At 38.8% G+C, this 24358-nt stretch overlaps 2 protein-coding genes across 11 annotated transcripts in view; both read right to left on the bottom strand.

Moving 5' to 3' along the window:
• Window positions 1-24358, bottom strand: part of LOC145493524 (uncharacterized) — a 119314-nt gene that overhangs the window by 82006 nt on the left and 12950 nt on the right. The gene's annotated exons all lie outside the window — the stretch shown is intronic.
• Window positions 10357-24358, bottom strand: part of LOC145493522 (uncharacterized) — a 62910-nt gene continuing 48908 nt past the window's right edge. For 4 of the 9 annotated variants that reach the window (XM_081473007.1, XM_081473009.1, XM_081473013.1 and 1 more), the window contains one exon: window positions 10357-14271. In XM_081473007.1, the coding sequence (XP_081329133.1) occupies window positions 13796-14271 (476 nt within the window). In that variant the 3' untranslated portion in view covers window positions 10357-13795. Of the gene's footprint in view, window positions 15898-16809; window positions 16924-20344; window positions 20432-20694; window positions 20764-21676; window positions 21797-23340; window positions 23614-24358 lie in introns of all 9 variants that reach the window. The other 5 variants (XM_081473008.1, XM_081473014.1, XM_081473006.1 and 2 more) reach the window with 4 other exon arrangements.

The raw sequence follows: 24358 nt of genomic DNA, 5'->3' as shown, positions 1-24358 counted from the left end.
AATGAGATTTGCATTCCTGGGATCGGCTGGAACTAGCTACAACGGGTACGTGTTATTAACCGGGAGAGACGATGAAATGAAAGCAGAAGGTTGAAAATTAGGAATACAGTGATACCTTAACCTATCACTTGTTTCGGTTAGAGAATCTTAGAGGGATTTATTATGTTCATTGATTTATAGCTTTATTGTTAGTCCTCGTTTGTAGGCACACCCCTCAGGAATTTAGCATTGAACATGGAATGAAACTTAAGTCGGATACTGATATGGGTATTTCTTTTTTTAACAAGTCTATGGATCTCGCCGTAACATTGCAAGGCGAAGAACTCGACCAATGTTTTACCAACACGGACCTCATACTAGTTCAATAACATAATTCAGTTATGACAAAGAAGATTACAAATCTTTTATTTATTTATTTATGGCTAGACTGGAATTTATACAACTGGTGTTTTCATGAGCAGGTATAATTACCATTATCACTATCAACTGGAATCTTATAGATCTTTCTACACACGGGCGAACCAAAACAATCTGACTTGTGACCTTGAATTAATTGGCTTGAATTATCTGCAATGCTCACGTATGATACAAACCGTTGCTTAATCCAAACATTTTCGAAAATTATATTTTAGGGCATGTTTTTAGCCTGTGTTGTAAAACCACTATAATCTTTAGATTTGTATTGTTACAAAGGCAAAGTAACCAAAGTTAGAATTAGTTTGAGAAATTCTATTTTTGACAGATAAATGCCTTTTGGACATACTAATATAATACTTATCATTGCATTTACAGTGGTGCACTTCTAACACAGACCACCAAACTAATTTTTTTTCGTTTTTTGACATGTTTTCAACAACTTTCCTATGGCTTCCATTCAAATCTGGCAAATCCAAATTATGAAAAGAAATGTGAAAGGTGGAGTTGTCGACTGATCAACAGGTTACATGATGCTTGATATTTTCACCATTCATGCATTTTGATTAGCTTATTTAAACCAAGGAAGGTGGACACAGTTAGTCAGGCACGACTGTGGCTGGGTTCTTATTACAAAGATGAAAAGTTCTGTCACTCTTTTGTCCCTTAAATCTAGATCCAACAAACTAGTCACAGGCAACACAGTGATTTGTGGTTCATTTAGTAAAAAAAAAGTAATAACATATTTTCTTCAGCCTTTGAGCTTGGGCTAATTTGAATAAGCTGTTGTAAATGTAGAACAATCAAAACAATTTCAGACTCATCCTCTATTTACTTAATTATTACTTATTAATACATCTGTTAAGGAAATCCTGATAAAAATTTAAAAAATCTACGAAATAAATACTGATTTTATCACTGTCACTAAACTCATCCTCTATTAACTTTCTGTAGAGGTGTTCATCATCATTGTCTTGTTCTTCTTGATCCTCTTGTCCTTCTTCTTCTTCTTTGTCTTCTTCTAACTCCCCCTCCTCCTCATCGATCATATCATCTAATGCCTCCAGGTATGGTTTGGCCAGGCTATTAAAAATATAGAGATGGATTTACTTCATTAATAGACACAACAATATTGTGGAAAACTGAAACTTTCTGTGAAGGGGCCTGTTACGGCTATTTCGTGTTTTCTTTGTGTCCTTTTTTGTTCCGTATGTTAATGTATTTTTTCACATTCTGCATGTTTTTTTCTCGCGTCGTATGTAACTTTCGTTGCGTATATATTTGTGTTATCCTTTCATGTTCGTTTAGTGCTAGTTTATCGTCCGGTACACTTGTATCTTCTTGGTTCCCTGAACCCCGTTGCCAGCATTTTGGTAAGCCATTTAGTTTATCGTCTGTTTGTGTTTTCCTCTTAGTTTTCTGCCGTCTTCAGTTAGTTATTTGTAGTAATTCGTTTCATGTTTATCTTTAGGAATTTACCTTCCTCCTACGGAAAGTGAAATAAATTTGCTGGACTAATTGAAACTCGCTTTAAGTTGTGTCTGAAGTCGGCCCTTTGCCTCTTCAGGGCCCATTTCTTGAAACTTCCTGGCTATTCAAGGGCTTGTCAACTTACAAGGACCGTTTTCAGGCTGCTGTTTTGGGCCCAAAGCACCAAACTACCTAATGAAACTGAAATCAGTTTTTAAAAAGAGCATTGGAATTACAATCTAAAGTACAACAGTAATATTATTATAATTCAAATTATGAATATTCATACTGTATTTTGAAAGTGGAAGTTTTTTCACGAGGAATGTGAACGCCTTAAAGAGATCTTTTCCCGACTGTGCTATCCTGACGACCTTGTGCAGTCAATCATTCGCAGATTTATTGAATCAAAAGTGTCCGAGGATTCACATACTCGAGTGGTTGATAAAAGAGAAGCCCCAGTCAGAATCGTGTTGCCCTAAAAGGACCAGAAATCTGCAAACGTAGTACGTAAACAGCTAGCTGACCTCAGTCGGAAGATCAACGCAGATATTAACCCAGTTTACACAAGTAGAAAGATCAAGGATGAAATTAAGGTCAGGGAAGACAAGCAGCCTCTTGTTAGTCAACAATGCGTGGTGTATTCATTTCAGTGTGGCCTGTGTGATGCAGGCTATGTCGGTTACACGTGCCGACACCTACACCAACGAATTGAAGAACACAAAGGATCGGCAATCGGAAACCACCTCAGAGAGCAGCACGATATGGAGCCAGAAGACATCGCACAGAGTTTTCGAATCTTAAGAAAGTGTCAGAACAAATTTGGCTACCTTATTTTGAAATGTTTTTTTTTTTATCAAAGAACTGAAACCAATGCTAAACAAACAGTGCGATTCAATTCGCGCCCAATTATTTGTTTAGAACAATTCTTGCTAAAATTATTTTATTTTTCCATTGTATATTTTTAACACTTTTTCACATATTTTATCACATTTTAGCGTTCGCCACATTTTTATCTATTATAAGTTGTTTTTAACATATTTATGGCTATATGCTATTGTAGAAAATTTACTCACTTGAAAATGACCTCGTAGAGGTCGAAACGTCGTGACTTTTTAGCGCTAGTTTTTATTTCAAAATCGATTTCTAAGAAACTACTTATTAACATACTGTATTTCTATACCTAACTAAGAAAACCAGTTTTTGATTAATATGATGCAAATGGACTTCTCTATAAACTCACTTCCTTCAACTTAATGTCTGCTAATTTTTCACGCAAATAGCAAACCACCAGTTGTGATTGCAGTTACCCGTCTCACTCTACATAGCAATTTTCAATTTGGTTTCAAAATTAACTTGCATTTGGGTTTGCATCACTGTGTTCTGTTTTGCATCCTGTACTTTCTTTGTTGCGTTGTTTGTAATATTGTTAATACTCTGGTTCTGGTTTCAAGGCACTTCAATGAAAACTGTTCAGACATCACTTCCTTCCTGCATGAGATGAAGTAATAGCTAAAAGCACATGCCATTTTTGGTCTGGGACATTGATGGGGATTCCTGGACAGGCCCCCAGAGGAGCTCCCATCTGCTTTCAAAATTACATCATTAGCCTAGCAAAACTAGTGCCAGTCCTAAACCCCACATTAGAATTTAAAATCCTTAAAACTCATAGTCTTGTTGTCATTGGGATAAGATGTTCTAGGTTCCGAGCTACTGTGTCTGAAACACCTCACAAGATTAGAAGCCACAGATTTAGGAAAGCCATTCCCTAACAGAACGTTTTCATCATTGTTCTTTGTTTCTGAATGAGAGTCTATTTCACATATACGAGAAGCCTGGTGCAACAAGGCCTAACCCAAGTAATTTTGGCAAGTCAACGTACTTGACTAGAAAACAAGACATTCTGTCCAGTGTTTGTGTGATTCCTATAAATGTCAATGGATGTTCTTTTCAGAGAAATGTCCAGGAAATGGATCAAGCCATCTTCAAATTTGTTGACTGTAAAACATGTCAGATTTATTTGGTTTGTCCATCAACAGTATATCTTCAAAATAACGTCCATAAAACTACTCATTTATAAGGCCACTGTCAAGCATTTTACGAACAATATCATTTTTGAGTTCTGTCATGATAAAAAAAAACAACAACGGCCTAATGAAGAACCCAACAAAATGCCATCAATTTGGTTGTCGAGTGCTCTCTTAATTAATTTGGTGTTAATCAATTTATTGTCATTAACTCCAAAGAAACCAATCTGAACAACTGTCAGGGCTTGCTGTCAGGGCTTGCAAACTCCAGTTCCTCTTAGAGTGAAAACAAGGTGTTTTCCTTCCACATCTACATAGGAGAGTATCATAATTTATGTGGGTGGTGGTGGTGTATTGAGTTGTGTTTGACAAACCCTTTTCATTTTTTATGTTTCTACATATAGCAATATAAAGGAACTGTTTTTTAACTGTTTAATAGCAAACCACTTTATTTTTAAAAAGTGCCTGTTATTTTTAGTTAAAGTTAATTTGGCTAACAATTCCTTTCTATTTAAATGTATGTTGCTTGAAAACTGTGATCTGGTGGCCCTAGATGCAATTTGAGTTTTTCTGTAATTTTGAAAAGTCAAGCCCCACTGTTTGTTATTAATATTGTATCAAAAGGATAACACCATTCTTATCATGGTTATTCTATTGATTCCATTTCATCATTACTTAAGGTGGTTCTGCAGTTATTGTGGGCACACTACCCCATGTCAAAGTTTGCAACATAAATTTTGGGGCTTTGAAGTGTTGGCTAAGAAATTTTGGGAAATATTTTGTGTTCCACTCGGTGATAATGTTACTTAATTCTATTTACTGGGGAAAATAGTTTTATTCTTACTGGTGTTTGACTGGACCCCATTTTTTGGACAAAAACAATACCAGTAAAAAAAATTTTGCTGGCATACTTTTACTCAATTTCTGGAACCAGCTTATTCTGACTTAATACAAACCATGCCCAAGTTTTGGGGAAATCATTTGAGCAGAAGTTCAGAAGTATTAACTTAAAGGTCAATGACATGTTAACTCAACTCTAACATTCACTGAACGTTTCTACAATTGACTCTCATTTCCAAAACAAGCCATGAACCCAAATTTTGTGAGAAGCTTGCCCCAAAGCTTGCTAAATAAAAGTGGCTAGTCGATTAGTGATCGTGCGAACCATAAAAAGCATTAATCCCTAGTTCTTAAAATACTATAAAATGCTTGATAACCTCACTGAATATTCAAAGATGCATTTTGCAACAGTATTTGGAAATAACTTTTGTGTCAAAGTCTTTCCACACAAATTGTACGGTACGGCAACATTTTGGCTATAAGTTTTACTGTTGTGACTCAAAAAGAAATGGGGCACTGTTGTCAGGATTGTAAGCTACTCCCCGACTGATCTCTGGTGAGGAAGAGAAGCAGTTTTATTAATCTATGATTACAAATACAAAATAGGCACTACAGGTACAGGCTGAGCCATCTTTTTGCCATTCCTTAATATATAGTTAAAAAGACAATTATTAATAATAACAATAATAATAAATAAAAATAGCAATAAAAACAACAACGATGACAACAAAAATAATAACAATAATATTAATGATAATGATGTGCTTCTGGGCATGAATTATGTTTTCATTCATGACAGTTGGTTCATTGTATTTGACCAGTAAAAGTGCTTCACTGGGTCTATTTGTTAGAAAAGTGGAGTCTCATCAAAATGTGTGGGCACAGTTCGTGGATGTTTAAAATCTTGTGAGGGTTGTGCTCTATGACTGATTAATCACCCAATGAATCACTGTTGCAACACCAAAACAAGAAGGCAAGTTTATAAAAAAGTTGAGCATTTCTGCAAGTTGAAATTTTCTTGTGAGTGCTAATGGGCAACAAAAGTCTACCAGGTAGGCAACTAAAAAGACACATGGGGAACCAACAAAAACAGAACTAGTTGCCCTAAGGGCAAATTAGCAAGAAAGTTAGTGTCGAACACTGCATTAATAGCCATCAAGCTCATTCTAAGAGCTTTGCGGCATCCAAAAGTTTTCTTTACTCTGCCTCCTCGACTCCTCAACCTCTCTTAATTCATTTATGTTTGTTGTGCCCCAAACCATTGCATGAAAGAAAGTGAGTGCTTTGCAGGCTGTAAGTATACATGTAGAATACAGTAGGGGCAATTGTCATGTATGGTTTACCAGTTTTGTCATTTAAGTTAAGGTTGTCATTTGCTAACACAGAAAGCTCAACTTCCTACAAGCTGTCTTGTTCACAGCTTTTGGGGTTTTAAATAAGAGTCACAACAAAGAATAGAAAAAATATGTGCACTGCAACAAATGCTTGAGTAACTACATATGATATGCAAATATCTTCTGTGTAACATGCAGCAAAAATTGCTTGTATCACTGCCATACATCTATACCTTAACCTATAATATACCACAGAACCTCCCAAACTACCGGTAAGTTGAGACTTTTATTTTATATCAATTTTAAAAACAAAATTATTTTGTTCTATTGGGGACAATGGGTTGTTGACTAGTTTAATGGGTACACAAGAATAATAAGCTGTGCATTAACGTGGTACTGTACAATCACTTCTTCCTTAAGATTTTGAAACTCCATCTACTAAACACTCCCTGTGCTAAATTTTAAGCCTTCATAGCAGGGATGAAAAGGAATTAAAAACTAGAAACTGGCTAATTTATCCAGGTGCGAAGAAGATGTGTTTTGAAAAATAGTTGGCCTTCTCTAACACATAATAGTTGGCTTTCTCTAATACATAAAAGTTGGCTTCCTCTAACACATTTGGTTTGCAATGTTCTTCTTAGTATTGCTAGAGTACTTAGTGTACAAGAAAAAACTCATAAGCTAACCAGATATTGAAGTATAATATGAGGACATAAGCCCTAAAATTCTTGAGAAAGTGCTGCCAGTACAGTTAAGACCCAATTACGTACAGGTAACAAAAAAATGAATTATTTTGGCAAGACACAACTCTAAAAAAGTTATCAATGCATGGCAACTGATACATATCATGGTAAGGGCTGATGCTCACCATCCCTAGTTCCTTCTCTACTACGACTTTCTTCGGTTTGTGCATGTTTTCCCTCATCCAACCCATGATGATCATCCATTACTGCAAAAACAGAAATTCAGAGCATTATTGTTAAACACAAAATCACACAAATGCAATTATATTTTAAGTTACACTAACTGTTTTAAAATAACATACATGTACAGCCTTGTAGATTAAAAGCTGTTCCTCAGTAAAGGGAAATTTAAAAGAAAACAAAATTCAATCAAAAACAACTGCAAGAGTATGACTATCTTATCAAGACCTAGGTTTTTAAAGTCTATTTCAACTGACAATGAAACCAAAACGGAACAGACTGAATCTCTAGTGGCAAAGTTTAGCTGGTGAGAACTACATCTTATTATATGGCTAGCTCCGTGAGCAGGCAAGATGAATCAAATCCTGCGCTGTGATTGGCTACCCGAGCGGGCAAGATGGAGCTATCTTGCCCGCTTGGGACTACCTGCCGTGTCCCGCAAGAAAAATTTCCCCGAAAGCCATATAATAAATCCTTTATTGACCAAGCTTGTTTGTTCAAGATGGCTGGATATTGGCCTCGTTCTTTTTTTGCGAGTTTATGGACCTCGACTCCGTCTCGGTCCATAAACTCGCAAAAAATTAACTTGGCCAATATCCAGCCATCTTGACCTCACACTTGGTCAATAACCCATATATATTTACCAAGAGATAAAAGACATCCTTGAGAATAAAAATACAAGTAGATAAACAAACCGTTTTCTCCTTCTTTAATTGTTTTTACATCAAAAGAACAAAAAAAACCCAAGTATCCAAAAACATGAATAAATTCTCCAGAAGATAACAAGAATGGCAATGTTCCTCACACAAGAGCTGGCACAAAGAGATAATGGCAATGCCACCTAATGAAGACATGACAAGGTATTGGTATGTATCCCAATTTAAACAATAGAGAGTTTCTGTCGAGGAACTATTGGTTGATAGTTGCCCAATGGAAATTTGACGTTCTTAAAACAAATATGCTAGTCTTAAGAACATCAAATTTCCAAGGGACAACTATCAACCGATAGTTCTGAGACATAAACACTCTATTGTCTTTATCGTTCACCACTAAATTTTCTTCTGCGCGCCAGTTCAAAATTCATATTGAATTATTTTTAACTTTTTTAGATGAAAGCCATGGAAGGTCGTTGAAGCCAAATGTAAAATTTGAAAAAGAAAACAGACAAAAACCCACTTAATATATTTCAATTGTTTACTTTCTGTAAGCCCGCTTCTTTACAGAAACATTTACACGGACGAGTACTATCCATCCGGGTATTTTCCTCAGACAGGCACTATGGGCTGATAGCGTCTCTCCACGGATGAACACTATTGCATCACGTGATCAATTTAAACCAATAAGAATCGCAGAAAATTCAGTGGTGAACTATAATATGTACTAATTGGACCAGCCGCATAGAAAAGGAAACCTAAGCAAGCACTTCTTGAAGCAGCCTCACATGATGACTATACACACTGCGTGTCTACAAAACACTGCTTCGTAACAAACAGCTTAAAGGTAGCAAGTCAACAACAGAGGAAAAGAAGAACAGAAGGAAAAACAACCCTGACCTTAACTGGTGATTCCTTAGCACTATATTGCAAACGCTTCAAGCGCAGAATTTTACACTTATTCAATAGCATCAAAAACAAAATCATTACTCATGGATTGTATGTCACTTGGATTATTTTCGATTCTTTTGCATAAGTTGTTTATTATGTTGTTCCTTATGCTCAAAAATTCATGTATACCTATCAAAGTTCACCAAAAAACTGTACCTTCCAGCCACCGCAAAATGTAATGCGGAGTGATAAAATAAATGAATAGTACTATTTAAAAGACCTGGCAAAATAGGGTAAGACTGGTACATCATATCTCTTTTGCAAGCATGGTGACCTATTTTAATTTATTTTTAGAGACTGTGCTTGGTAGGAAACATTCAGGGAAATGTATTGTGCATTTGTTTTTATGATTGTGCCCAGGAGATTACTTTTAAGTTTACTTTAACATCGGTAGAAATCATTCCCAATACTGATAGAAGCAAAGAAATACCAGACAAAATAAAGGCTCGAAAGTTCAAACTGTCACAAGAATGGTAAACTCGATTTCTTGCCATCCTGAACTAAACTCAAATTTCTTGAACTGTAACCAATTTTAATCCTTGCAATCCTGCACATTATTTCGAAACTACTGTTTGTGCTTTGCTCTATAGCATTTTTATCCAACTAAGCTGTATATTTGGTGGCATTTGGCGATACAAGGTGGTAATAAGCTGAGTGAAAATTTGCTCTGTCTGCACGACAGCGCTTCTTTATGCCCGTGACGGAGGCAGATCTTAATTGCAAAATTCAAAACACAACAGTGTGGACTATACAAACTAGTGCCAGCTTAGTTCGTGCCGCTTGAAAGCAACACGATCAACACTACTTAGATTGCTGATGAACATGTCGAAATGGCTTCGTAGACTTGAGCCATATAAATTGCTCACTCCATTTCTACAAACAACATAATACAATACACTACACTTCACAAAGCTTCTTACCAACAATATTAGGCTTCAAAGGCAGCTGTAAATGTGTTTCGGAACATGCAGAAAGATCCGGCAAAACACCCTCACGATAAAAGTCACAATCGATAGGTTTCGAGCTTTCAACTGGCAAACACCGTCCCGTCCCCTAGTAAAATAATCTCAGAGGACACGATCACAACGCATTTTGATTGGAAGAAACAACAACACATACAATTGGTCAAAAGGTGTTAGACATGTCTGCCACGCAGGACGAAAGTGCAACGCTACAACTGGTTTGCCCGCCACGCATTGTTGCAGTAGCCACTTGGTTCTACTCCACCAAAATGCTGCATCGGTTACGGAATCCCCACGCCTATTGAGATAAACAGTATTCTGATGAGGAGGTACATGTCTCCACTCATCATGAATCGTATGTTCCTTGATTTTACTCGCGTGCAAGACATGCTTATGTGGTCATAATTACCTGTCCTTTTCGCGCCATGCCACGTGTATTCGGTGACCTTATGATTAGTGCGCTCCTCTCCGGGTTCGAACCCTGACCGGGGACATTGCGTTGTGTTTTTCGACCAGACACTTTACTCTTACAGTACCTCTCTCCACCCAGGTACATAAATGGTACCGGCGAATTTCATGCTGGGGTAACCCTGCGATGGACTAGCATCTCATCCAAGGGGAGTAGAAATACTTCTAGCCGCTTCGTGCTACAGAAACCGAGATAAGTTCCGGCCTAATGGGCCACTTGGTTCGTATGCAGACTATACCTTACAGCCATGTGTCCTGCAAACAGTTCGAGTTCGGCTTAGTGTTGTCAAACGCTGTGTGGCAAGACGTGCTTCGGCGGTCATCATTACCTGTCCGTTTCGCGCCATGTCAAGCATAAAGCCTGCACAGTATTCCTCCAGCTGGTGTAGTCCTATGGCTCCTTTTGAGACTCACTCCAACAGAGAGGAGTTGAAGCGCGCTCTTTTCCTCCAGTTTTTCTCCAGGTTATTTTGAATCGTCACGGCTTTTTGACAATCACCATGCCATATATTTTTCAAGAATCTTGACAAATAAAGGCGTAAACGGCTGCGGCGATATCACACCCATTTGCGTCTCCGAAGACATTGAGTTCTACTGCCCTGATAAGACGCCAGCGTGCCAGCGTGTATTCCTCCACCTTGTCCAGTCCTATGGCTCCTTTTGAGACTCTCTCCCAGAGAGAGGAGTTGAAGCCCGCTCTTTTCCTGCAGTTCTTCGCCACGTTATTTTGAGTCTTCACGGCTTTTTGACAATTAACACACCACATGTTTTCCAAGAATCTTGATAAGTAGAGGCGTAAACTGCTGCGGCGATATCACACCCATTTGGGTCTCCGAAGACATTGAGGTCTACTGCGCTGATAGGACGCTAGCGTGCCCGCTACCACCATGTTCACGAGCAGGTAAGTCTCGCATCGCTTCATTTTGCTGTAAGCTCATGAGGTAGAGGAACGTCCCAGGCTTGTTGTTATTTCAGCTCACAAGCATTTCAAGAGTAGTAGTTCCTTGTAGTCATGTGTGGCAAACCAGACTGAGGAATTCATAGGTGCGACCTAGCATTCCTAGAATCCTCCTTTTGATCAGTTCAGCATTTTCGTGAGGAAACGAATGGAACACCTTTACAGACTGCCTGGAGTTTGTAAGGCCAAAAACTCCCGTCTCTGGAAGCAGCAGTTCCTAATGGCTACTTAGCGAAGGCGGCTTGATTGTCGCTAGAATCCTCTCGAGTGCTTTCTTCCAGCTCCAGTACCTAAGATTGCTATTTATGCAACTGCAAAAATGCCACTAAAGAAAATTGCACCTCTTAGCAGAAAGGAGAAGGAGTGAGGCCAGAAAGTGCTCTGGTGAACCTCAAGATCTGTATTTCGAATTCTGTGGAGTGCAAATCCCACAACCAGTTTATCGCAGAACATCAGGCTCACCCTCCCTAACGCGCGTTCGCAGGGATGTCTTTTTCATGTTACCAGCAAACGCAACAGAATGAAATCTAGCAAGAACTGAGACGAGGTGAATCTTGTTCTTGAGGGCGACTCCAGTCGCAAGGCAATCATTCAGAGAGGGCGTTTTCTTTCCTCCCGCATAGTGCAGTCATAGACTACACACATCTCAGCAGGCTGTGCTGTTTCCCTGATGACACGCTCAAAGGGGCATGTAGAACTCTATCGGTGGGCTGTCGACTCAACCACTTCTTCATTAAGCTAATCATGGATTATTTCATCGCATCCCGATACCTTTTCCATGCTGAGTAATTTGGATACCAGCCTTCTTGACGATGTCGTGCCAGTTGGTAGTGAAACTCTTTCTGGACTCCTTGTTGATCACGAGCGAGAGTATCTACCAACCCCTGAAGATTTAGAGCGCATAGATGCTCATAATTGCTGATCGAATTCACTGCTAGAAAGCCAGTACCCATACAGTTTTGATCCTAATGCAATAAGAGCCCAGCCAAACAGGTAAATTCAGAAACAGGTTCTCCACGACGCGCAGCGCGCGCTTTCGTGTAGGGATCTGCGCGTACTGTTTGCAGGTAGGATGATGTGACACCGGTAGAGGGTCTTCCAATCACTGATCTCCTGACTTGACTCCTAACAGATGAGATTTATTGGCAATTCGCGACCGCTCTACATAATGAGGGTTGTCTAGCATCAATAATTATCTCTTTTCTATCAATTTCCCTGGAACGCGTGCTCAACGCGAAGTCTCTTCTAATCGCTCGCAACCACAAGTCGTACTCCAGTAGCGTTCGTGTTCTGAGCCACGCCACGCGTTATGTTTTTGACTGCGCGCAACTGAGTGAGATCAACCTAGACGGCATTAAAGAGTGACTCACCCCGCCTCAGAGGAGAGCACGGACTTTTCTGACCATTGACGTCAACCATGACTAGCGGATGAAGGTTCCTAGGATTGATGGTAAAGGGAAGTATGATGTCTCCCACGATAAACACGACATGAGAACTTACGAGGGCATTTGTTAACGCTATGCTGACCCACTATCCACTTAAAACACAACCTTTTTGCCTGCCAGAAATGCCTTACGTTCAGCACGAGTAGAAACTTGATCACAGTCTGAAGAAACATGTCCCCGGTGCTAACAAATAGATGCAATCGTTGACAAGTTGATCCTGCCAGTGAAATTACGATCATTTGGAAGTGTAGAACGCTAAGGGCCGCTACTTTTGTCTCCTGCTTTAACCATCGCATTTGTATCTGTCCACTTACGTTCACCTTCCAGTAAATTCCGCGAAGGGCCACGGACGCTAATCACAAGATCCGAGCTTGCATCGACGAAACTACTCTACAATAACATAATAGCGTTTTATAAGACCAGTTTTATAAGGCCACGTTTCTCTCCATTATTGCCGGCATCTCGAGAAGATTGATTAGATAAGTTCCCGCTACTTTCAGGAGTCTGAATGGCCGTACTTCTTGCGTAAGATATTTCACAGCTCCCTTATAACCCTCTTGATTGAATGGCGCGCCATGCGAACTCCCTGAACCATTAGTTCCTTGAGATCTGACAATTTAATTGTGTTACCGCCGAATTCCACCGTCGCAGAGAACCGATTATCAATACGCACCCAGGCTATCACGACCCTTTTAGACGGTGTGATAGAAGGATTGGGAAGTCTTCTCTCCTAGCTCCTTTGGTTTCAGGGCTACTTGTAGCTTGTTCTTTGTAATCCAGATCCTTTTTATGTGTTTCTTTGGTACTTCACATAGGGTTGACCTCACTGCACCTTTCCACCTTGGACAGAATTGTCCAGGAAAATTGTTATGTTTTCCCGATCGTGATCTCACCCAATAAGAGCACACGACAGCCAAGGAATCCATCACCTTAATCTCATTCGCTGGAAATGTTTAGCACATAATTCGTGACATAATGAAGCAATGCCCACACATATCCATTCATGGCGCATAAAATATCCACTTGACGATACAATCAATTTGACATGCTTTCAAGGTCTTGAACGTAGCAGAATTTTTTTTATTATACAGTTCTTACGTCACTTAAGATAAAGAGGTGATATATACTGATAGAAAAAATACGACGGACTCGTATAACATTGGACAATGACAATCAAAAAGAACTTGAAATGAAATTATCAGTAATGCAGTACACATCAGAAAAAAACCCGATAATGAAAACAACCCATCTATTTACATCAGTTATAATACGTAAAAAAAACTTGATTAAAAAAGACAGCCATAGCTGTTTTCACTCAGAACAACAAGCAAGTCTTCATCATATGACGATTGTTTACCAAACGATGATGAAACGATGATCATGCTCCAAGCCGAGGAGTTCACTGCGTACCATTTCACCAATGTGATTGTGATTCAAATCCAACCCTGTCAGCGTTGAATTTACTTTGAGTGCTTCAGCGAGACCAGTAGCACCTTGATCACCAATGTCATTGTCAGCCAAATTCAACACTGTCAGCGTTGAATTTACTTTGAGTGCTTCAGCAAGACCAGTAGCACCTTGATCACCAATGCCATTGTCATACAAATGTAACTCTGTCAGCGTTGAATTTACTTTGAGTGCTTCAGCAAGACCAGTAGCACCTTGATCACCAATGCCATTGTCATACAAATGTAACTCTGTCAGCGTTGAATTTACTTTGAGTGCTTCAGCGAGACTAGTAGCACCTTGATGACCAATGTGATTGTACTCCAAATTCAACTCTGTCAGCGTTGAATTTACTTTGAGTGCTTCAGCGAGACCAGTAGCACCTTGATCACCAATGTGATTGTACTCCAAATTCAACTCTGTCATCGTTGAATTTACTTTGAGTGCTTCAGCAAGACCAGTAGCACCTTGAGCACCAATGCCATTGCCACCCAAATTCAACACTCTCAGCGTTGAATTTACTTTGAGTGCTTCAGCTAGAAGACCAACGTCACCCTCACTAGGCGATTGATATACCAGATAAAGACTTTGAAGTTTGAGAAATGAGCCAGAAACACGTGCCATTTTAAGATGAAAACTGCTGTCTTCTCTTCTACATTCGGAAATGAACCCAAGCAAGGTAAGAAAGCATTCTTTGTCATTCACTTGAACCGTTATACTCTTGATAAGGGCTTCTGCTGTTTCCTCGCAACGTGCCGCTACCATACCACATGTAAATGAAAGGACCTCTTGAAGCTCTTCAAGGTATCTTCTATCAGCAGCTAACTCGTCGACACTGATTTCTTTATTGACAAGCTGACTACACAGATAGATTGCCGCGAAGCATTCTTGAAAACTCTTGTGTAGAAAACTGTAGTGTCGACGGGGTCTTAGTTTACTGCTTCCGGTCTGAACTGACAAAAATCCGAATCCAGGTAATTCATCTGTATGACTTTTAAGCTCACTTTCCCCAAAGTCCAAGTTGCCTTCAAGCAAACCATTCAAAGCTATCTGGCCAAGATGTTTCAGTTGAGCGTCGTATACTTCGACGAGGTCCTCGTTGGTTTCTGGTAATCCTTTCTTGTTTCTGTATCTTCTAAGGATACATTGTATGATTTCCACGTACAGTTGGGTCCTCCATTTTGGGAAAATACCTTCAAATTCTTCACAAATGAGGCAAAGGAGCACAGTGTTAAGAGGATTTGCCGCCATGTCTCTCAGGTTTGCATCATTTTTCAACTTGGACAGGAGCTTCTCGGCCAAATTCGTCATGTTTTTAAAGTACTTAAAGATAAACTCTCTTGCGTCTTCTTCTGTAAATCCTTCAATTTGCAGCAGGGTGTCACAGTGTATTCGTAACTTAATTCCAGCCTCGTGCCGTGCCGTAGCAACCACGCGACACTTTGGAAGTTCTCTGCGACCCTGAATGATTTCTTTGAACACTGGCAATTTACTAGTGGGAACCTCATCCAATCCATCAAGTACAAGCAAAACGTTGGACTGATTCTGGCGGATGAAGTTGAAGAATCTCTCTCTAACGTCTTCTTCAACATCTCGAGGGAGAAGTTGATCATCAATGGCCTCCCATAGGTTAGACTTCATATCACGACACTTCAGCAACAACACTGTTTCGAACCTTGGAAAGCAATCTTCTGCTTTTTGTTTTCCTGTAGCCCAGTCATATACCATCTTCTTGCAGTAAGTGGTTTTCCCCATGCCAGGCTTTCCCTCAATTAATACTGTTCTTGGTTGTGGACATTCTTCATGTGGTCTAAAGATCCCAGACATGTTGACGATGTTGTCTGTCGCTGTTCCTCTTGTTTTTTTCCTGCTGACCACTTTGAGTCTGGTAAAAATACTATCAAGATGAAAGTGAAACTCTTCACACCAAGGAAACGGTGTGAGCCATCCCTCGCGGACTTTGTACAGTTGGCGAATTGCGTCGATAATCTCAGCTGGATCAAAATCATCTAGAGGTAATCAAAGAGAAGCTACTTCAAGTAACTTTTCTGTCCAGAGAGATAAAATAAGGCGGCCTAAAACCGATCTATTTCTTAAATTAAGGCGAAAATGCAAGCGGTCATTATCACATAGATAAAAGAAGGAAACGGAAATTAATTTGTAATTGATAATTTTTGTAATATATCTGTTAATTTATTTCTCGATATTTTCCATATTCAAGAAACATATTGAGCATTAACTATCTTGGGACATTTACAAGAGAAACATCTGTTACTAGTTTTTTTTTTTTTAATTTTGTTAAAGAAATTCTCTGATATGTTTCTGATTTCACAAATTGAGTTTCTAGTTTTCACGGAGAAAGGCTATCATGTTGCCAGTTTCAGTTGAAAATCTTAGGTCACCTTCACCATAAAGCACAGTGCAACACAGCCTTAATTTTCATAATAAAGATCGGAAACTTTTAAAACCTTTTAATCTTTTGTCATTTCGCACCGAATGATAGGAAGTCTTTCAAGCCTCCTGACATTTTTATATGCATATATATGAAACAATAATTTGGCAAAACGAAAACGGAAAAGCAGAAGATAGAAGAAGATCTCTTATGATTGAAAGGAGTTTCTGTCACAACAACAGTTATTAGTTTTTACTTCAGGGCGATCGTGATAACAAAACAAACAACTACTGTCATTGGTCAGGTAACATTTTCTATGAGCAGATTGATAACCACTCTGTCCCAAAAAAACCAGCAAAACAGTGGGGCTCATAAGCGTAATATAGAACCAAGGCGATAACTTGATTAACTTAATGAGTCCTTTATCCTCTTAATAGGAAGTTACACTCTTACACAACCCTGAACCGAACCAGAACCACAACAGCTGTCCAATTGTCTGCCCCGCTCCCGCTAAAAAAATAGATCTTACCTTCCATCTTCAGTTTCTTTTCTTCCAGAGGAAGTCGGTTCAATAAAGTGTCCAACTTTTCTTTGATGTCTGCAATTTCCTCTTTCATCTGCTCAAGGTTGTCTCTGCTGTTTCCTAAGAATAAACATTCTATAGTCTTATCAATCCTTAATTCACACTTTTATGTAACCAGCAACATATTCCTGGGTGTTTTTTTTTATTCAAAGAGTGGTTTGTACAGTTACAATACGCAATATAAATATCATAATATAAAATATAATTTGCCGGCAACTACTGTCTTATTTCAACTTTACCAAATACCACGCCATGAAATGACGATATGACGCAAATAGAAGTGACACAGGAAACAACGGACTAGGGTTGAGTTGTCACTTTCTTTTTCCCATTTCCTAGGTTTTTTAATGGTGCGGTAATAAAGCAGAGTTGGGGGAAAAATGAAGACGGACGTTGATTTGGATAATAGAAAATTTCTTTCCGCACATTAGATCGAAGGCATCAATCACCCAGCAAATGATAGGACTTGGCATACATGTATATGGGTAAGAATATCAGTTTTCCATCTTGAGTAGATATAAGTGTTATCACTTAATTTTTCTTTCATTCCAACAAAAGAGCTCCGTACAGTTCTACACATTATCAACTTGTTTCACTTTTTCGAGAGGATCAATAAAATCGCCATATAAAATCTATACCTTCTTCTCCTGATCTCACTTGACTTTTCAGTTCTTCAATGATGGTTCACATGTCCCTTGTCATCTCCTTGAAATCATCTCTGGTATTGTCTGAGAATAAAGCGTTTTACATTAGCTTGAGTTGAAATACAATCAAGTCAATCCATACAAACAAGAGAGTCATGTAGTAAATGGTTTGAACCCGGGAGTCTCAATTGTTCGTATGGTGTGATCATCCGCGTGAGGGTAGTTCTGAAAGGAACTGTAGTTGGTGACTGACGTTTCGACAACCTGAGCGGAAGTCATCTTCAGAGTCAAGTGAATACTGTTTGTCAGTCGACGATGTTAGAAGTCTGGTCCGTTGAACGTTATTGGTCAGTTTAGCCATGATGGTATTGGCTGTAAGACTCGCGTAAAGTTTGTCATCACTCATTGGTCGGTTTCGATCCGTCTATTGTTAGTCAAATTGGGCGGGTTTTGGTCCGTCTACTGTTAGTCAAATTAAGTCGGTCTGTTAGAAGTCAGTTTGTTGGTTTCGTTTCCGTCGTGGATAAGTCTTTGATAAGGCGCCGGTAGTTGCTGACATCTGTTAAGAGGCGTTTGTTCTGGGTTAGTGTAGTAGCTTTTTAGAGTCAGTCATTGAAAATAGTTTGTACTGTAAGTTAAGCACTGACCAGAGTCCCAGTCAATGTTGAGGTTTGTCAACTGATGATGTACAGCAATGTGATTGTTGGCATCACCATTTCTCGTGGCTCGTTTGTGTTCAGTCAGTCTCGTGTTAAGGTTTCTGTCAGTCTCACCAATGTAGGAAGCCTGCCAGTCGGAGCATTTGATCTTGTAAACTTCTCCCTGCCTGTTGTTGGGTTCGTTCCTGTCTTTAGCATTGGTCAGTAAGTGTCGTAACATAGTTGTAGGTCTGGGGGCTACACGGATGTTGTAGGGCTGTAGGATCCGTGAGATGGTCTCAGAAGTGCCCCTAATGTAAGGTATAGTCACTGTAGTAACAGGTGTTGAGTTCCTGTTATCAACCTTCATAATCTTTCAGAACAGACAAATTCATTCATAAGCCCATGAAATACCTCCATTCATAACATTGCAATAACAATTATTATTATTTCTCTCAGTTAGTACGCGCGCTGTGATTGGTCAATTTAGCGGACTGTATTCTCCTGTACAGCCCGCTAAAATTTAAAGCTGTTTTTGTTGCCAAAATATTCCGTGATTTATCGCCAAGTGTTCTTAACTTTTTTAGAGAGTAAAAATTTAAAAATTTCTTTTACTTCTAAAATTGTGTATTGAAACCTGCTAACGACTTAAGAGTCACTTGACAATGATTTCAAATTGAGTCGTTTTGCTTTCTAGGTGCGTCAGAAATTTGAAGCCGTTCCACATGAATAGAAATCGTTCCCGAACCCGTCAGACACACAGTAGAGATATAATAAATATCTTACTAACCTCGTTTTCTCGGTCCGTACTGTAAGTTACGGATCCTCGTTTTCCCCTTCGATTTATGGCCCGCGCGCTTCGCGTTTGGGCCATAAATCGATGGGGAAAAACTCGGTCCGTAACTTACAGTGCGGCCCTCGAACTCGGTTAGTAAGAGGAATTACAAATCGCTCAAAGTTGAGTTTAAGGTGGCTCAAAACAGTTATATTTCCGTGAGACACCTGGGCTCTAGCACGCACGTCAGCATGAGGCATCACGCGATCATTCGAGGGTTCGCGAGATAGCGCGCGAGATTTAAAGCTTACAAAATCAAAACAAACACGGCGGCTCGAGGTCTACTTCGTAAAACTTTGTTTCTGCCAGGTTTAGTAAGCTGTTTGCGTGATCACTTATTTTTAACTTCGAAAACATCCATCCTTCAGGCAATTTCAAAGGAAAACATCCTTTTAAACCACTGTGCTGCAACGTAAACGAAAATTCTGATGTTGATTTTGCGATCGATCGTGCCGGCTATCAATCCAAAAAACGGCAGAATAAAAAACTACTCTTCAGGTTTTCTTCGCTCTTTCTACTTTGCTAGTCTCACCTCCGGGTATTTATGGTACTCTTCTTCTACTGCTTCGGCTACTGACGACAACAGTTAAAAAAACACTTTTCGCGGACCATTCCCGTTAATTCGTGGGGAATTGTAGACTTTACTGATCAGCAGACTGCCTTCTCGCATGCGGATTTTAATTTTGCACTTAGAAATAAAAAACCTTATCCACGAAGCTAATATCTCAAAAACCGATCCGGTGACCCTGCTTTTTTAATGCAAAAAAAAATTCAACTACAAAAGAGGAATGCATGTGCGAAATTGTAAGAAAAAACTGTGGTGTGGAATTTCTCCGACTTGGAAATTTCCATTTTTCTTAATTTAAGAAAAATCCACTCCAAAGAGTTTTTTTATAACTTTGTCTGTTTTTTCTTCTGTGTTTAATAAAAAGATTTTTATAAAACAAATATGGGGTAACTGGCTTAGTTTTTAAGATAGATGCAACTGATGGTAAACGGTGGGTTAATTTTGTTGCTACAGTACGCAACAGGACAGCGCAACCGTAATTTATGACTTAAACACAATGAAAGGCACATTGGAGAGTTACCTTAAAAAATAGCACAGCCATTCAAACCAGTACAGTTCCAAGTCTGAAAAATCACACATAGTTCTAGAAATCTCAAAACAACAGAAAACTGGTTTGAGCCACCTTACGCCAAATTATTTCCTTTTTTACTTTCGTCAGAAATGTGTCTCTTGCTAGCCTGTATAACAGCCTCCCTCTCCGAAAGAGACAGAGCGGTTGTGACACAGGCTAGTCTTTCGCTGGATAAGCTGTTCTTTTACTGTGCAAAAACTGCATCAGTTTTTATTCAGAACTGACCTTCATTGTCGGTCTCTCTTTGTGCTACCAAAGTGTCTAACTTCTCACTCAAGTTCGCTATCTCACTTTTCATCTGTTGAAGTTTGTCTGAAAATTAACATCAGGTTTCGTCATCATTGCCATAGTTATGTCAAAATATAGATTGACAAATATCGACGTTGGAAATTATCAAAATTCTGCCAGTTTAAACATGCAATAATTACCAACATTAGTTGCTAAACAGTCATCCCGTCGCTTTTTCCGTTTGTTTCTTGATGTATTAGTTGCTGTTCACTGCTTAAGTTACAGTTTTTTCTTGCCTAGTTATAGAATCTCTATACCTCCAAATATCTCAATTGACGTCTACTGACCTTCATCTAGAAGTGATCCCAACTTTTTCACTTGATTTCTTATTTGCTCGAGTGTGTCTTTGAGGTTTTCTGTGGTGGAACAAAAGTCAGTTTTAGTTTCAAGCTTATACAAGTTGCTCTTTGCACTCACGTTCAGTTTAACCATAACTTTACTTTTTCGTTTCCTTCATTTTCAGAACTGTTGAAAACATTGCTTAGTATTTAAAGCGATCATCATACAGGAAACAGATAAGTTGCCAGGAGATTATTATCAATTTAAACTTCTTACTTTTGGCATAGCCTGTTAAGTAACCTTAAGAGAAATTTGATTAGTGACATTGAAACAATTGTTTATTGATGCCTTGCATTACCCTGTCAGTTAACACCTGGATGAAGAGAAAGCAGTCAGCTTTCGGTTTTAAAAGTACCAAATATTTAAAACTCTCTGTACTCGACTAAATTGTCAAATTCCCCACCCTCAGGCAACTCTTTGCAATCAAATGCCCCATGGTGGGGACCTACAACCTGTCAAATGACCCCCCCCCCCCTGGGGAGGGTGGTGGCATGGGCAGGCTTGGAATTGACAGAGCCATTATTGTTTTGAGTAACTGATTACTATCAAGTTATAATGGAGCTCTGCTTTTACACATAAGGCTTAGCTAAATCTATTTGCAAAATGCCATAGAAAATACAGCCAAACAGGATACAGGAAAGCTGTGGTATATTTGACGGTAACAAATTCAACCTTCCCATCATGCGTTGCACGTATGTCTCATTGAATTGTCCGCCACTGTATATTCTATGGCGTGGTATAAAATAGTTATGCAATGCTTTATCCTGGTATACCATGGAACATCCCACTAATGTAACTCATATTTTCTTGGTATACTACACGCTCGCCTTAATTATGACTCATATGTATACTGAGAAAATACAAGTGACTCGTAGGATATTCCATGGTATACCATTAAAAAACACTGTATAACTGGGTTATATTACATACCTCGTTCAGGATCTGAATCCGAATGTTTCCGTTTCAGAGTACTTGCAGTAGCACCAGAGACTTCTCCTGTCACTCTCCCTGCTGGTACTGCACCAGCGGGCTGCTGAATGGTAAAAGGTTCTATAAAGATACGCAAAATGACTTAAATGAAATGAATCATCAAAGTGACCTACAGTACCGGTCAAATGTAAGTTGACAGTCACTCAAAACTCGAACAACTCCACTTGATCCTTGATCCTTGAAACTCGAAATCTTCGAGTATCGAGTCTCGAGTCGAGTCGTTCGAGTTTCAAGTTGAGTCGTTCGAGTTTCAAGTTGAGTCGTTCAAGTTTCATCAATCATCAAAGGGACCTAATAGTCCAAATGGGTTCCAGTGGATATTATACACTTACTGGTTCCAATTGTTTTACCGAGAATCTGGATGTTCCCTGAGATGAAGTCAAGGGAAACATGGAACCCCATTAATCCAGTCACCAACGGACCACAGAAATCTGGCCATATGAAAGGGGTTCTTTAAATAAGAAAATGACTGACTCAGAGTCCTTCTGTTCAGGCCACTTCAAAGTGGACACAATAAAGAGGTGGCTGTATTAATGGGGTGGCTGTAAGGCAGGGTTCTATTGTAAAATTGGAAAAAATCTATGCTAATTTAATCCAAACACCATCTGGTTATGATTTCCTTGTTCAAACTTAAAAACATATTAATGACATGGAGAAGGATTTATCCCAAAATCATTACTTCAACAACTATTCTTATTGTATCTAAGATTCTTTACTAAGATTCTTCTGATTCTTTTTCAAATAAATTTTGGAGCTGTCCTGACAGATCTGAACAACTTTTTAAATCCAAGGTGGTAGAAATTTTCAAATGTGACTTTTACGTGTGATGTGACTTAATGAAAAACATTTGATTATCACTTAAGTAGACAACTATAAATGCTTAACATGCAATTTAAATTAGGTAACTATTAAGGAACCAGGAAGGAGCAGGGCAGTGGGGGGCGGGGCAGGGGGGGGGCGCATAAAGAGCCCCTTGGCTAAATTACTCATCTTTCAAAAGGGAGAGAGGCTAAGTTAAATAGGGTAATTATTACTGACAACAAGTGAATGCATGACTGCATTTTTGAAACTTACATTTAGGTTACTATTTATAGCACTGCCCATTTAAAGTAGCCATTTCCTCTTTAAAGAAATTACTTTGTACTGGCAACAGTGTAATCTTTGGTGAAACACATCAGTATGACACAGACAGAGAAACCTTTGAAAGGCTTTGAAATCTTTGGACATTTTGAGAAATATTTGAGTTATCTTCAAAAATCCTGGCACTCACAAGTTAACAATCTCATGCCTGTGAGACTAGGTATATTACACTGCAAGTCAGTGACTTAATGACTTGAACTACTTAATATTCATGCAACTGATAAATTCCTTTAAATTAAGTTGTCACTAAAAATAGTTAGCTTAAGAGAAACTTAACAAGTGACATAGAAAAAATTGTTTATCAGTGCCTTGCATTACCCTGTCAATTAACACCTAGATGAAGAGAGGTGCTGCAAGTGTAAAGTTTGTTGCCTGAGAACACAACAATAACCCCATCCAGCCTGCTTGATTTGGAGTACACCATCAGACTCTAATAGTAACAGTAGTTAATAGAAAATACTTACCATTAATGTAACAAAACCGGTCTGCCAAGTCTTGGCGCTGTACAAGTTTGTGTTTCAATGCATCGCACAAAGTCTTGTAGGTTGCTACATAACCTTCTTTTTGTTTCCAGTGCTTTAACATGTGGTATACCTTTTCAGACAGTTGGTTGTGAGCTTGATTTATTTGTTCAAGCTGTGAATCACTGACCCCAAAGCGACGCCCAAGCTTTATCCAGTTTATAATTTCGTTGCCCAGTTCTTCTAATTCATCATCTGTGGGTGTGCCATCTCTTACTACAAAGAAGAATAATTGTTCAAATTAATTGCCGAGCTGTTATTGTTACTCACAATACTACTAAGATAAGTGCTTTGACCTATTTTTTCAGCACAGCCACCCCAGCATGTTTGCAGTTATAACTAGGAGTAATAAAACCAGTGTACATAAGTATATTTTGCTGAAGAACATGAACTTAAAGTTTTGAAAATTTAAGGTGACTCTGAACCCTATGTACAGAATTTTTTTTAAACTTTGTCAAAAGTTGCATCTTATCTAGGCTGGTAATCGAGCCTACATCTTATCATGCTTATTAAAATTTGATAATATCAAAAAATTTTACCATGCCGTTTTTGAATTATAAGTCCATAAAGCTGTAATTAAGGGTGTTTTTAGCAGGTCATACTGTTGCTATGGTAACCTATATATCGTGCCAGGAAAATGATAACAACTTGTTCACTAATGATTGAGCAGTTTTTGATTCCATGATTGTACCATTAAGTGATAAAGAGTGATTGTACAGACCCATCAAAATCCAAGTGATGGAAACTGCTTTGAGACACCCTTAAATAAAAGAGAAGGCCAATTTGATTTTTTCGTGTTGTGAACATATGGAAATCTTACTTGAAATACCTCTTCCCTCCCGACTCCTTGTGCATATTACTACTTGTTACTCTCCTTGATGGCCACTCAGATCCCCAATAAAATCCAAAACAAATGAAAAAACAAATTAAAGATACTACAAATTCATACTTACATGTTCCA

The sequence above is a fragment of the Orbicella franksi genome, chromosome 7 (genome assembly GCF_964199315.1).
Source record: "Orbicella franksi chromosome 7, jaOrbFran1.1, whole genome shotgun sequence".
Classification (NCBI taxonomy): Eukaryota; Metazoa; Cnidaria; class Anthozoa; order Scleractinia; family Merulinidae; genus Orbicella; species Orbicella franksi.
This window is presented reverse-complemented; position numbering and strand designations above follow the sequence as displayed.